Below are 14,764 nucleotides of genomic sequence, written 5' to 3'. Positions count from 1 at the left end.
GTTCAGACCCCTAGGCACTTCGCCTTTCTTTCAATTGTAGGTTTTAGTCCCCACAGAAGCTGAACAGGAGAGTCTGGTTCAAGAGCCCTTAAGGACAGCAGAGGACCGAATGAGGCACCAAACAGAGGACAGGATTCAATAAGACCCTGAACGAAGCCAGCCCTAGACACAGACTGAAGAAGTCCCTCAGCACCAGGTAAACAGCCCCAGAGAAAAGGCTCTAGCCACTGAAATGGGAGTGGGGGGCAGTCACCTCGGAGAGAAGCCCTTGGTAGACCAGCTCCACCCTAATACACAGAGCCCCAATCAGCTTCTCAGAATTTCATCTTTATGCAGGAATGAAATTTAAGGAGAGCTTCCATTAGGAAACAGAGTTTAAAATGGCGGCGGGGGTGGGGGGTGGGGGGGGGAGGGGGTGTCTCAGAAACAATCCAGTAAGGATAAGAAAACCTCAACAATAAAAACTATAAATAATATCCTGAGAAAAACCACAGAGAAACAAAATCAAAGAACAAAAGTAACACTCTAAGAAATAAAAGGTGCAATGAACAAGATAAAAAAGGGTGAGTAATAATCCAAAATGTAGAATACAAAGCAGATGATCAAAAATGGGAGAAAACGCAGAAAAAACAGAGAAATCAGTCTGCATTTTGATATGCAACGAAGGGTATATCAAAAAACACAGAACAAAGAGATTACACTGATAGGAAGGAAATTATCCAAATGCTAGTATTAGAAATGTTCGAGACTTGAGGAAAACGAAAAATGTCTGAATGAGTTGGTACATAGTCAATGCAACAAAGGGGGGGGGGAGGGGGAGGAACACGAAGACACATCATGAAATTTCAGAACATTATGGATAATCATCCACATTCTGAAAGCCTCCTAAAACACTGTTGGGGGGTTGGGGGGAGGGGGCCACACTCAGAAGAGGTGAAAAATCAGAACAGCAAGAAATCTCAAGAAATGTCAATGTCAATGTCAATGTCAATGTCAAGAAATCTCTTGACATCAACAGACGCCAGAAAGCCACAGAGTAATCCCTTACAAATTCTGAAGGAAGGCTGCGTATCTAGCTTTAGCAAGAACCAAAACGTTTTTAAATACACGAGAGCTCAAAGTTCACCTCCCATGCACGCTCCCTAAAGAAGCTACCATAGAACATGTTCCACAAAGCAGGGAAAAATCCAAGGAAGAAGACCAGTTCTAGAAAAGGAGAGCCATGAAGGAATGTCTAGGGTGAGGGAAAAGAAGTCGATAGACTGTTTTTAACAGCATACAGGCACTTTATTTAGAATGTGGGGGTAGATTCCGGAAAAAAGAGCCAGTAGATGAATGAGCAGGCTCCTCTGGGGAGGTGGGCACAGTGGGGTGGAGACTCCTTTTGTTACAAGCTTTACACTCTCAAGGGGACTCCCAGCAGGAGAGGAAATGCCCACATCATTTTACCTACACAAGAAATCTACCTTGAACGTCACAGATTGCACTCAGTGAGTGACACACGTGTGTTCAATGGAGCTTACTTTGTCCCCTGTATTATCATCTCTTACATAGAGTTTAAAACATTCACCACGGATCTACGTAACAGGACAGCATAAACTACCACAATTGTAGAACACAGATTTGTGGCATTTGTTGATGAGTCAGAAAAAGAGTTAAAACTTCCAAAGAAAGTTCTCCCAAAATTTCAATGATGTATAATAACTAGAATTATCTTCACAAGGACTGGGGATGTATCTTTCTCCTATATTTTGCATTTTTATATTATGCTAGTGGAACACTGCCAGAAGTCAGCTGACAAAGAGTCCACAGACACATGGAGGCACTTGCAAAACTTTATTACACCTGTACATTTGGACCACTTCTATTTGGACATTTAAATAATTCTCAAAGAAACAAGAGATCATGTAGCATAGGCCATATGAGATTTCGGTTATGAAAAAATTTGATACAAAATACGAAAAATCTGGCTAACTCCAATCTAAGACCCTTAAGACTTCGAGCAGTCTTGTTTCCCTTCCATTAAAAAGAGTATTTTAGGGGCACCTGGATGGCTCAGTCGGTTAAGCGTCCGACTTCAGCTCAGGTCATGATCTCACGGTTCGTGGGTTGAAGCCCCGCGTCGGGCTCTGTGCTGACAGCTCGGAGCCTGGAGCCGGCTTCTGATTCTGTGTCTCCCTCTCTCTCTGCCCCTCCCCTGCTCGTGCTCACTCGCTTGCTCTCTCAAAAATAAATAAACGTTTAAAAAAAAAAAAAAAAGAGCATTTTAAAATTCCAAATCAAGTTTCTTGGCTTTAAGCCTACTGATGCAAATGAACAATTTTCCTTTAATAAATTATGAAACACATTCAACACTTTGAAAACGATTTGCAACCATAGTTGTGAAGGCGGAGTACCAACGGATACTTACATTGACTAATCCAAAATAGTGCTCATTGACTGGAAACTGTTCTGGGCCAATCTCTTTCTCTAATGCCGAGGCATTGGCGCCCTGTAAAATAAAAATTAAAACAAACAAAACAGCACTCTTAGTATTCGTAGTATTTTCATAACGTTTCGGTTGTACGTGCATCACAGAGACATCCCTTAAAAAACTGTGTTCCCTTTCACCACGTAACATTACTGAAAGAAAATAAAGGATGATAGTGAAGAGTGAAGGATTTTAATAGTAAGACTAGTTTGCAAGAACTTTCTCAGGAAAGCAAAGCGCGGATCAAGAAGCTGTACTTACAACTTGTGACTTTTTTCTAGCTAGCGGATTAAAGCCCCTGCTGTACCCGTGCCCTAACGGGGTATAATTCGACAGCCATCTCAGGGAGCCGAACCAAACACGCATGTAGTAGGTGACCTAACAGTTCCTCCAAGTTTGACCTGACGGATCCCCACCCAGGACCCACAGTGACAAGAACGCCGCGCGGGGCGGCACGGACGACCGCACAGCCAACAAGCAGCCAGTCTATGAAATGTGACAGCCCGCTCTGGAGCAGAGTCGGAATGATCGGAGCTAGGTTTACATACAAAAGCACGCCTAGTTCTCAAAAACATAATGTTAAATATGAAAAAAAGAGAAACTGAGCTTAACGCATACATAAAGACTAGCACCCGGCCAGCGGGCTTAAGAATGGATGTTAAACGTCCTTGAGTGGGTGCTGAAGAGCACTGGGGCATTGCAACTGGGGGTGAAGGATAAAAAAGGGAAAAACCAAAACGAAACCCAACAGAAGAAGGGCCCGGCACAGACCACAATCACGTGTCGTGGTCTCAGGAATACGACCGACTCAACTCCGTCCCTGAAAAAGAGGGGAGGTGGGGTGCCACTAGGGCCCTGTGTACTGGCACACGCCCCTAAATGGACTCCCAACGTAGCCGGAGAGGGAAAAATGACAGCAACGCTGCAAGCATGATACCTCTAGGTACGTGTACTTGAAAACTCCCAAGAAAACATCCCACCAGACAAAACCCATGCGACATCACTCACAAAATGCCGGCAGGCCACTCCGCAAAGCTGCAGTAAAACCACACGCACACACTGCCTCCTCCGGGGCACGGACATGAAATTAACATCACCTCGGTGCTCAGAAGACCTTGCCGTTTCCTGACTGAGCTCCATCCCTGGACTTGGGAAGGCCAACCTTTGTTAGACAACACATCCTCAACTTCCTGATTGTCAGCACTGATTAGAGGGACTGGGTGGATTGGTGGTCAGATTCTACCAAAACAAGACATTTCCTCTAATGTCCTCCAGCCATCCAGCGCTGGTACATAAACATGACGCTGCCTTCGTTATTTTTTTTTTTAATTTGGAACTCGTTTTAGGCTTTACACAAAACCTTGACGGAATCGCTAGTTTACAAACACCCTTTACTTCCAATTTGGCTATGCCCTGTGTTTTGACATCAAATTCAATGATCACAGCAACTTCGAGACCCACTGAACAAATCGGTCTCGGTGGCAAGGCTGCAAGCCCCACCCTCCACCGCTGCCAGCTCCAGCATCACGTCAAAGCTTCCTCACGTATGTCGAAAACTATCAGTAACCCGGATGTTTACCACTTACCATACGAATTCAAAACAATATTCGTTTAAATAAGTATAACCCCTTCCCCACAAAAAAAAAAAAAAAAAAAAAAAAGAAGAAGAAAGGCTCTATGATCCAAAGTACAACCTCATCACATCTATTTATGTGGACAGTAAAATGTCAGTGCACCTAACTCCGGAAAGCGTTTCTGGCCCGTGGGAAGAACAGGATAACACGTGAACATTCTCTCTCCAATGTAATAGCAATCACATGCCACAGAGCACGTATTCTCACCACTCCAGATGACCCATTCATCCCCCTACCCGTGACGTATCATGCATGCACTGCTTAGAAATCCCTCTCCCCGTCCGCATCCTCAACGTAGTTTGGCTACGGATCAACTTACTAGCTTCTCTGTGCCTCAGTTTCCTAACTGTAAAAGGAAAATGTCACCAACTACTCTATAGGGCGGCTACAAATTAACTGAATTGAAACCTTGGTGAAAGCATCCGCAGTGCGGGGCACAGAAGCAGGTGTCCCATAAATGATGGCTGCCTTCTCCCCCTTCCCTTCAAATTCAAGGGGGGAAGAAAAGCTACTCTCATTAGCCAGTAATGATCACAAATATCTGCTCCAAGCAATAGTTAAGAAATAACAAGAGAAGGAAACAAAAGGCACAAGAAAAAATGAGATAGCTATTAAAAAAACAACTTTGGCCAACCCCACAAAGCAGCGCAGAGGTATAGTCACTGTACTGTCCAAAAGTCTAACAACAAAGCAAAACCACAATCCAATCGGAGGTCTGGGAGAAAGATGCTAAGTGTGGGAAGGTGGAAACAGCCATAAACCATAGTCATTTAACCTTTCTGGGTTTAAGACGCTTCATTTGCAAGATAAAGGAGTTGGTCTCTTCACTGATTTTCAAAACCTCCAACTCCTCTACATTGATCTGTTGCGTTTCCAAGTAATCCATTACCCAAATCAAGGTTTTCACAGCTAAACATGTTTAGAAAATTAAAAGACGAGGCAATTTCTAAAGTCTCTTCTAACTCAACATTCTAACACTACCGATCACGTTTATCAACCCTCCTGAGGACATTTACTAGATCAACACAAAACTCTAGGAAGCCCAAGCCAACCAATAAATGCCAAGCAACACAATTCAACAGGGAGAGATTACAGTGACAGATGGAGTCAGGGTAGAGGATCCAAATGGAAAGTACAAAGAGAGAACGGGATTTACTTTATGACAGTTCTAAATTAAAGCACAGCCTAGTAACATACACCTTACCATGAAAAGGACGCTGCATAGCAGATTCTGTGAATGTGCAGGAGATATTCTTATGGCATGAATTCAAGATTTTCTCTGCGGAAATAATCAGAGTACAACTCTACTCTAGCTCCATGCCAACTACAAAGGCAAAGAGTAGACGAAGCAACTCAGTTTCCGATGACTGGTTTTCAACACTAGAGTTAGACACAGCTGGGGAAAAACAGCCACCAAGCCAAAAGTTTGCTGCGTAATTTTTAGTATCTTTAGAAGAGTTCTCTGTGTCGTCACCCCTTGAAGATTTTGTTGGAAGTTGGCAAACCCTTTTGTGTCAAATAATGGTCAACAAGCACCCCAAGGTTTAAACTGAACCTAGAATAAGTCAATATCCAAAAGCAACGGCTCTGAACAATTCTCTATCCCTACGCTTGAGAAATATGATCCTACTACAATTGACAGTGGTTTACTAAATCAGTGATGCTTTGCCAGGACAAAAGAAAGAAATGGTGGCATGCTCAGGTAAGAATTTTTGCTCTAACGCTTTCATACGTATAGGTATCAGGATTCATCTGTTTTGTAGGAGTACATGACACACACACACACAGGAAGAAGACGTTCTTTCCGGAGTTTCTAGCTCCGTTTTTGTAACTTACACAAAAGGTTATTTTAGACTCAGTACCTATTAGTACAAAATTCATCATAAGGATGGAATTAGATATCCGTGACTCTCTGATGAAAACAACCAAAAGGTGGATGAATTTTAATATTACAAAATAAGAATTTACTGAGCTGGTGAGAAAAGAAGGAAGCTGCAGAGAACAAAAAACAAAATGATGGGGGAACCCTGGAGGCTAAGCCAATGCCAAAGAGAGATTTCACGCTGAGGGTAACTGTCAACACTAGTGACCTTTACACGCTCTTCTGACAGCTGAATGAAACGGAATGCAGGGAAAATGAAAACTTTGGGAGACAGAAAGGCCAACAGAAGACCTGAGCATGGGCACTGAGATCCCAAAAGGGCCGGATCGTCATGTCAGGGGAGCAAGAAATAATCCTGTACCGCAGGAGGAGGCAGCAAGGAAATGCGCCCGGCATGTCCTTGGCACTGAGAGTGGAGGGCATCTTCCGAAAACTCACAACCCCAAGCTGACTTATGAAAGATTGTAACCCAAATTCATGCCAGCTGTATGATCTTACAGCAAAACCACCTGAGCAGAAAACGTAATTCAGAGAGACCCTGAGTTGACAGTGCCCTCTTGACCCTACAACCAGCAGAACGACCAAGTTCACCCTGGAAGATAAAGCCAATCCACCCCACAAAAAGTTCCCACAGATAACACTCCAAGAGACCTGAGTTCGCAATCAAAACTCATACACATACCCAAAGCCACAGGAAAATAGAGTACTCTATGAATAAAAGCCAGCAGAAGCACAGACGGCAGAATGAGACTCTCAAGACATTTAACATCAGAACTATTTCCGACATGATACAGAACAAATGCATAACGTGTGTCAAAAAGTAACACTGGCTTGATTTTAAGAACAAAGATGAGATTCTAAAGCCAAAGCAGATTTTTTTTTAAAGAACCAAATAAAACTTTTAAATATAAAAATTATAATAATTGAAAGTAAAAACTTAATGGTGGGGAGCCTGGGTGGCTCAGTCGGTTAAGTGTCTGACTTTCAGCTCAGGTCATGATCTCACTGCTCCAGGGTTCAAGCCCCACGTCGGGCTCTGTGCTGACAGCTCAGAGCCTGAAGTCCGCTTCAGATTCTGCCTCAGTCTCTCTGCCCCTCCCCCGCTTGTGTGCGCTCTCTCTCTTTTTCTCTCTCAAATATAAATAAACATTAAAAAAAATTTTTTTAATGAAAAATGGTAACTAGAGGGACAGTAAAAAAATCAGAAGTTGGGGAGAAAGGGATGAAGAGGCAGAGCACAGATTTTTAGGGCAGTGACAACATTCCATGTAATACTACCATGATGAATATGTCATCATACATTTGTTCAGACCCACAGAATGTACCCCAAAAGTAAACAGTAACACAAACTATGGACTTTACCTGATTATGATGTTTCAACGTAGTTCATTAATTATGACAAATGTACTACTCTGGTGGGGGGGGGGGGGGATGATGGTAATGAGGGAGGCTATGCTCACACTGGGGCAGGTCTATATGAGAAATCCATATATCATATGGGAAATCCAAAATCAATTTTGCTGTGAACCGAAACTGCTCTTAAAAACAAACAAGCAATAAGAAAGACAGAAAGACTTAATGATTAAATCAGAAAAAAAAAGAAAAACTCAAAGGCTGTGCCAGAGAAACAAAGTTAATATTGGATAATATTTTTTTAGTCAAGATTCCTGTCAATATAATGCCAGTAATCCACACTTTTTATTAAAAACAGGGAATGTTTAATGGAAAACTATCTCATGGAAGAAAGGGTCCCTTGTCGAGCTGCTGTAGAGACCACGGCATACTATTAATGACACTGACCCGGACCTGGCAAAGCCTAGAGTCCTGGGTCTGGTCCTGGCCATGCCAGCAGCTAGCCGTAACAACTTGGGGCAAAATGCTTCCCTGTCTGGACCCCGGTCGTCTCACGTGTAAGACCTTGATCCCTACAGCACCTCTCATCCCCACCCTCTAGCAACGTGTGGGAATCTGCTGGATCGTCCAATCTCATTAAGACGTTAAGGATACAATGTTGGATAGTCTATGGAAGGTCAAACATTAAGTTCTGGAAAAAAAAGTCGGGATGTATTTTCACATCCTCAGAAAGCCATCCGATCCGAGAATGTGCAGGCCATAGAGTAAGCACCCCCGTAAACCTGCCTACTGTGGATTCCTAGAAAGGTGAGCAATGCTTCTTTTTCATGCCCAAAAAAAAAAAAAAAAAAAAAAAAAAAAAAAAAATCCAAGTGAAAGAAACGTTGAAGCAATATACACACCTTTGATCTATCATTTTGAACACACCATCTGCAAACAGGAAAAAAGAAGACCAGCCAGCCAGGGGAAGGCTGCTTCTGATGAAGTCTTTTTCACACGGTCATTTTTACATGGAGCACGCGCCTCTCTGACTGCCCTCCATTCTGCCATCACGAGAAAGACGCAAGAGGACGCCATCCATGAGGAAGAAATAAAAAACGGTAGCACAGTAAAAGGACGGACATCTACTACCTAGAAACATACTTATCAAGTACGCTAGCTTTTTTTTCTTACTAGATAGTTGCAGTGAACTATTAGTTCCCAGATAAATTTGTTTAAAACAAGTACAGTAAAATACAATGACATTTCCCCATTCTCATGTTTCAAATCCTATCTTAGAATCCAGTGTTTGCCATTCCAAGTGTAACACTGAAGGGTCACACCAGGTCAGTCCCCAAAGGAGAACTGCCAAAACAGGCAGGAAAGGCTTCCCGAAAAGGAGACAATCGAGTGACCTTGGTAAACTAAGAAAAGTTCTGGAGGCACAGGAAGAACCCACGTGAGGGTACGAACACAACAGAGACAAAGTGAATCTGAGCCGTCAAAGGATGAACCCAAAGTACAGAAGATACACGAAGCAAGTATCTTAAAGGGGAGAACGGAGAACAGGAAGGCTGGAAGCCCACATTTGCACTTCTGGATGACACTGGGTCCCTGAAACTGTATCAGAGACGACAAACATTTGTCTAAAAAAAAAACCAAAACAAAAAAAACAAGCCATTTCACACCCTAAGTGTCACGCATCATAAATATCTTCTGAAAGCAGTAGACCTTCACAAGAGGTGAAATTCACCGAGTATAGTAACTGCTTTCTACCCAGTCCTGAGCGGAAGGTTGTAGAACGTGACCGTCAAAGTGTCATTTAGTGAGAAGTGAGATGAATTTGGTGGCCTACCATTTGCTTTTTCAGTAAAAACAGAAGACATGATGGCGTGTATCTCGCTAAGGGCAAATAATGGTCTGTGAGACTTTTTCCAGGAATTAAGTATGTGTCTATTAGGTCTAACTGGGAAACTTATTTCTCATTGTGGGTTTAAATCCAGAGAGTTTTGGTATAGAGGGTTACAAAAGATTTAAAAACGGTAAGAAAAAACCGCAAAGTCATAATCCAACTGGGGCGTGTACAGTGAACAATTAGCTTTTCATGATGACCTACAGGCAGAAAACTATTAACAATAAATGTAAAGTTACAGAGAAGAAAACAATATCAAACTATGCCAGTATGCAGTTCGTACTCCAGGATATCGGGACAGGAATGACCCCGGGAGCGGAGAATGGGGGACAGTCCCATCCCGATGTTCCATCGTGAGCAGACGGAACTAAAAGAGCCCGAGCCTTGAGCTTTTCTCCGCAGGTATTTCCATAGAGCTGTACACGCTGGTGAAACGAGAGCCCGCAGCACGAGCAGACACTTTGGCATTCCAGCCCCAGGCAGTGCGGGGGGCCGAGTGCCCTGGCCTGGTTCTAGTAGGAGTTCAACCACCGCGCCACTGCCTCAAATCGCTCCGCCTCGCTTTTCTCATCGGCAAGGTGAGAGAGACCAGACTCGCGGCATCGACTGCAAATCTAAAATGCTCTCATTCGAAGATAGTTAGCAGCAACACAGAATCACAACCAAAGTGTGAACTTTGGGCAAAATATTCCCAGTATTTTGAATTTGTGCTCCAATTCCCTAATCTGCAGAACAGGGCAAACACCCTTATTATGGCCTGTTTTTTAAAAATGTATGGATTTGGAACAATGTCTGCAACAGAAGGCACTAAACACAGTTCCTTCACCCCTTCTTACCCCCCCCCCATCCCCCGCCCTTCAGATCAACCGCCCAAAAGACTGAAATTCCCAAAGTAACCGACAAGGGCGTTGGACGTTCCACGCTGATGTGCAGCCATCCCAAGAACCTCCGCAGCGGCCTCCTCTGGTGCGACCTCTGCCATCAAAACGAAAACGTAGCCCGCAGAAAAGGGTTCTCAACCCCGAGCCAGACTTCACAGCGGCACCGAGCAAAGCCCCCCGTGGGAAGACAGCATATGGTGCCAATGGCACCCACAGAGGAGGGAGGTACGGTCTCCGACACGAAGGGGGAAGTCCGAACGCCCTGCTGCATCCCTGAACTACAACACAACCAGTTATCAAGCTCTGGAAGTCACGCTCCTGAAGGGCCCCGGCCTCCGTTCCCATCACGGGCCTTCTGAGAGCCACCTGTGTAAGTTCCGTGGCGAAGGAGAAACCATCAAACTTTATTTCCAACGGCGTATGTGAACATCCCATCCTCCTCCCGTCTTCCATGCTACTCCAAACCTTCAACCCGATCAGGAAGACTTCTGGCAGGTTCTCAACAACACACCTCTTTTCAGGAGAAATTAAAGCAGCTTACTTCCTGCTTCAGCTGCCGCCACAGGAACACACGTGTGGTATGTTACCCACGTAAAATTCCCCATCCAGCAATTAAGGAAAATTCAGTTCTACAATTAATCGCTGGCCAAATCACGGCACATTTAAAATTACTCAGGACAGCACTCCCATAATCCTTTTCATCTAACGGTGATATATACACAAACACAGCATGTAAGAAACAAAAGCTAAGTTACATACGTGAATCATTATAATTCAATGATGAATGACCAGACCAAAAACATCAGGCTGTGATTTGAATCTCCATATCCATTAGAACCTCAATGTTCCTATCAGACATGTTAAAAGCTACAATCTTCATATTATTTGCTCTAACACCTTCAGTGAAGAGTTATATATCCATGGGTAAATGTGTCATTTGTAGAGAATATTGATACGTAGAAAAGAAAAGAAGATTCAGAGTCACTTAAATCTCTTAACTCAGTCAAGGAACGAAAAAAGTACGAACATGACTCAGTGCCAACAACGACAACCATGTTTTTGATCCGTAAATATTCATGAGACGAGTTACTGAAAAATCTCTCATTAATTCATCTCTGTCAGGAAGTAATGGTGTATCACCACCATCGCCGGGCTTAGCAAGAATTGCTCTGCCAAGCCTTCACATTTAGCTTAACAATACCGAAAAGAAAATTCTCAAAATAGGACCGAACTCAGCATAATGGGATACGGTACTTAATGTGATCGAGCACAATGAATTCTATAAATCCTACTCATCTCAATACCAAAAAACTTTATGAGAAATTTATCAGATACTCTCATGGATAGTTATACTTTTTTTTTTTTTTAAGTTTACTTATTTATTTTGAGAGAGAGAGAGAGAGAGAGAGAGAGAACACACCCAAGCAGGCTCCACAATGTCAGCACAGAGCCCAACGTGGGGGCTTGAACCCACAAACCATGAGATCATGACTGAGCCCAAATCAGGAGTCGGATGCTCAACTGACTGAGCCACCCAGGCACCGCGACAGTTACACATTTACAGCATAACCATATCTGAACTCCCTCACTGGCACCTTACCTACAACAAAAAAGGGTAAGATTTGGTTTTTACAGCAGCCTGTGGTGAAGGCAACGCACAGATTCACCTACTTTGGTGAACAAATAACCAGAAATGTATCATTGTTTTAAGCTCTTTCTGCCACATTCGTTATAGTTTTTACAACCTATTTTATCAGGTGGTAGGATTTTTGGCACTATAAAAACAAGGAGCCCTGGACTGGTATTGGCCAACTTCATACACCCGACGCGAGTAACTGATCTGTAAGATGATGCTCGGTTTCTGTATGATAAAAACATGCTCCACTTTCTTCCACCTGTAAAAAAACGCACACTTCATCTTCTCAAGTCCGGGTTATAGGATAACGGCCTATTTGCAAAGTCCTTCACATCCTTGTGAAGAAAACCACTACACAGATACAAGGTGTCACTAAGCTGAAATGAAATCACAGTCCCTGAGTTGCTCTGTCACTACAACGACAGAGTTCATACTCCAGATTCCAGAGGCGCACTGTACCTGCTCACCCTAACACAAAGTAAAGTTACCACCACACTTCGTTTTGTCAAACAGAGAAAGGAACCGCAGCTGGACTACGTGCGGTTACGTCCAACGCGTAAGGACAGGCGGGGTGACGCCGTGGAACGTTGAAGCTCCTGGGTCAGGGCCTTCACGAGCCCACCGAGCTGGAAAACCTGTCAGAAGCAACCATCTCAGAACATGGACACCGAGCAGGGGGGGGCAGCTGACGAAGGCAGAGAGAGCCCGGCGTGTGCCTCGGCCACCAGCCCGTCCCCCGGCCCTGCGGCACTGGCGGGCGCAGGGCCCACGTGTGGGGCATGGACTGGTACTGGGGGGCGGTTGGGGACCCTGCCCTCCCAACACTGGGGCCGTGCACCCCGTCATACTGGAGGCAGCCTGGGGCAACAGCACACATACTTGCATCTGTTTCCACCCTCTTGCACCGCGCAAACTTCCCTTTCTGGACGTTTTGGGTGGTGGGAGGGGTGACCTAGACCTGTGGGTAAATTTCTGTCAGGTCACAAGGTGACACACAAGGTCAGATTTTGCAAAGAATACAGATTTTGCAAAGTTGTTTTGGGAAAGTCACTGCACAAACAGATGACTACAGCCCTCAACAGCAACACTGAGAAAGAGGAGAATCTGATTTCTAGAGTCACCACAATGTAATATTCAAATGGTCCAGTTCTCATTTCAGAACATACAAAGAAACAGAAAACCACAGCACTGTGGGAGGAAAAAAAAAGAATTTGACAAAAACTACCCTGAGGAATGCTAGATGTTAAAATTACTAAGGTGTTAAATCAACGGTCTTAAATATGCTCAAAGAACTAGAAGAAAGCAAGAGCATCTGTATGAATAAATAGGGAATATCAACAAAGAGACTGTAATAAGAAGGAAACTGAACAGAACACCAGGAATTATTAAGTACAACAGCTGACGTAAGAAATTCAGTAGAGAGGGGCGCCTGGGTGGCTCAGTCGGTTGAGCGTCCGACTTCGGCTCAGGTCATGATCTCACAACCTGTGAGTTCGAGCCCTGTGATGGGCTCTGGGCTGACAGCTGGGCGCCTGGAGCCTGCTTCGGATTCTGTGCCTCCCTCTCTCTCTGCCCCAACCCACTCACATTCTGTCTCTTTCTCAAAAATAAACATTAAAAAAAAATTTATTATTTTTTTTTAAAGAAATTCAGTAGAGGGGTACAATGGCAGATTTGAGGAGAAAGGAGAAAGTATCAGCAAACTTGAAAATGACGAAATTAAAATTATCCACGCCAAACAGCACAATGGAAAAACAATGTAGAAAAATGAGCTGAGGGACCTATGGGACACCATCAAAATACCAACATCTGCATCAGTAGAATCCCCAATGAAGAGGGAACAAAAAGAAGCAAGCAGGAAAAAATGTGAAGAAATAATGGCCCCAATTTGATGAAATACCCGAATCTACATATCCAAGGATTTCAACGAATCCCAAGCAGGAAAACCTCAGAGGTTCAGACACATTATAGTCAAACTGTCAAAAGACAAAGACAGAATCTTGAAATTGGCAAGACAAAAACAACTCATCACATACAAAAGATCCACAGTAAGATTAAGAGCTGATTTTTCATCAGAAATCTGTAGATGCGAGCAGGCACAGGGATAAAAAGTGTCGGGGCACCCGGGTGGCTCAGTCGGCTGAGCGTCCAACTTCGGCTCAGGTCATGATCTCGTGGTTTGTGAGTTCGAGCCCTGCGTCAGGTCATGATCTCATGGTTTGTGAGTTCAGAGCCCTGCGTCGGGCTCTGTGCTGACAGCTCAGAGCCTGGAGCCTGCTTCGGAGTCTGTGTCTCCCTCTCTCTCTGTCCCTCCCCTGCTCGCTTGCACACTCTCTAAGTAAACAAACGTTAATTTTTTTTTAAAAAAGTGTCAAACAATTCTGTAACTGCAGAACTGTCTTTCAGGAATGAACAAAGAGTCAGGACATTCCAAGACAGGCCTAAGGGGATTCATTGTTTTTTATTTGGAGAGCCCAAGAGCTCGTGAGCAGGGCAGGGACAGAGAAGGGGAAGGGCAGAATCCCCAGCAGGAGCAGGGCAGGGGCAGAGAAGGGGAAGGGCAGAATCCCCAGCAGGCTCCGAAGCGGGGCTTGAACTCAAACCGTAAGATGGTGACCCGAACCAAGATCAAGACTCAGATGCTTAACCCACGGGGCCACCCAGGCGTCCCGCCCCACAAGACAGGCCTAATGAGGGGATTCATTACTAGCAGGCCCGCCCTCCAAGAAAATGCTAAAAGGAATCCTTCAGACTAAGATGAAAAGACACTAGGCAACCACTCAAAGCCATGTAAAGAAACAAAGAAGACAAGTAAATACAACTGCCAGTATTACTGTACTTTTGGCTTTTAACTCCCCTCTTTTTCATACAGGATTTAAAAGACACATCAAACAACAAGTATGAATCTGTGTTAATAGGTGCACAACGTATGGATGTCGTCTGTGACAACAGCATAAAGGCGGAGACCAGGGATGTACAGATGCAGAATGTTTGTACACTAACGAAACGGAGGTGGT

The 14,764-nt window shown here is 44.1% G+C and overlaps 1 protein-coding gene across 4 annotated transcripts in view; it reads right to left on the bottom strand.

The window, feature by feature from the left end:
• USP12 (ubiquitin specific peptidase 12) overlaps positions 1 to 14,764 on the bottom strand; it is a 104,267-nt gene that overhangs the window by 44,789 nt on the left and 44,714 nt on the right. For 3 of the 4 annotated variants that reach the window (XM_058689175.1, XM_058689191.1, XM_058689201.1), the window contains one exon: positions 2,411 to 2,491. The exons of the other annotated variant lie outside the window; for it this stretch is intronic. In XM_058689175.1, coding sequence (XP_058545158.1) covers positions 2,411 to 2,491 — 81 coding nt within the window. Of the gene's footprint in view, positions 1 to 2,410; positions 2,492 to 14,764 lie in introns of those variants that run through there. 4 annotated transcript variants of the gene reach the window in all.

This window comes from Neofelis nebulosa, chromosome 1 (genome assembly GCF_028018385.1).
Source record: "Neofelis nebulosa isolate mNeoNeb1 chromosome 1, mNeoNeb1.pri, whole genome shotgun sequence".
Lineage (NCBI taxonomy): Eukaryota > Metazoa > Chordata > Mammalia > Carnivora > Felidae > Neofelis > Neofelis nebulosa.
This window is presented reverse-complemented; position numbering and strand designations above follow the sequence as displayed.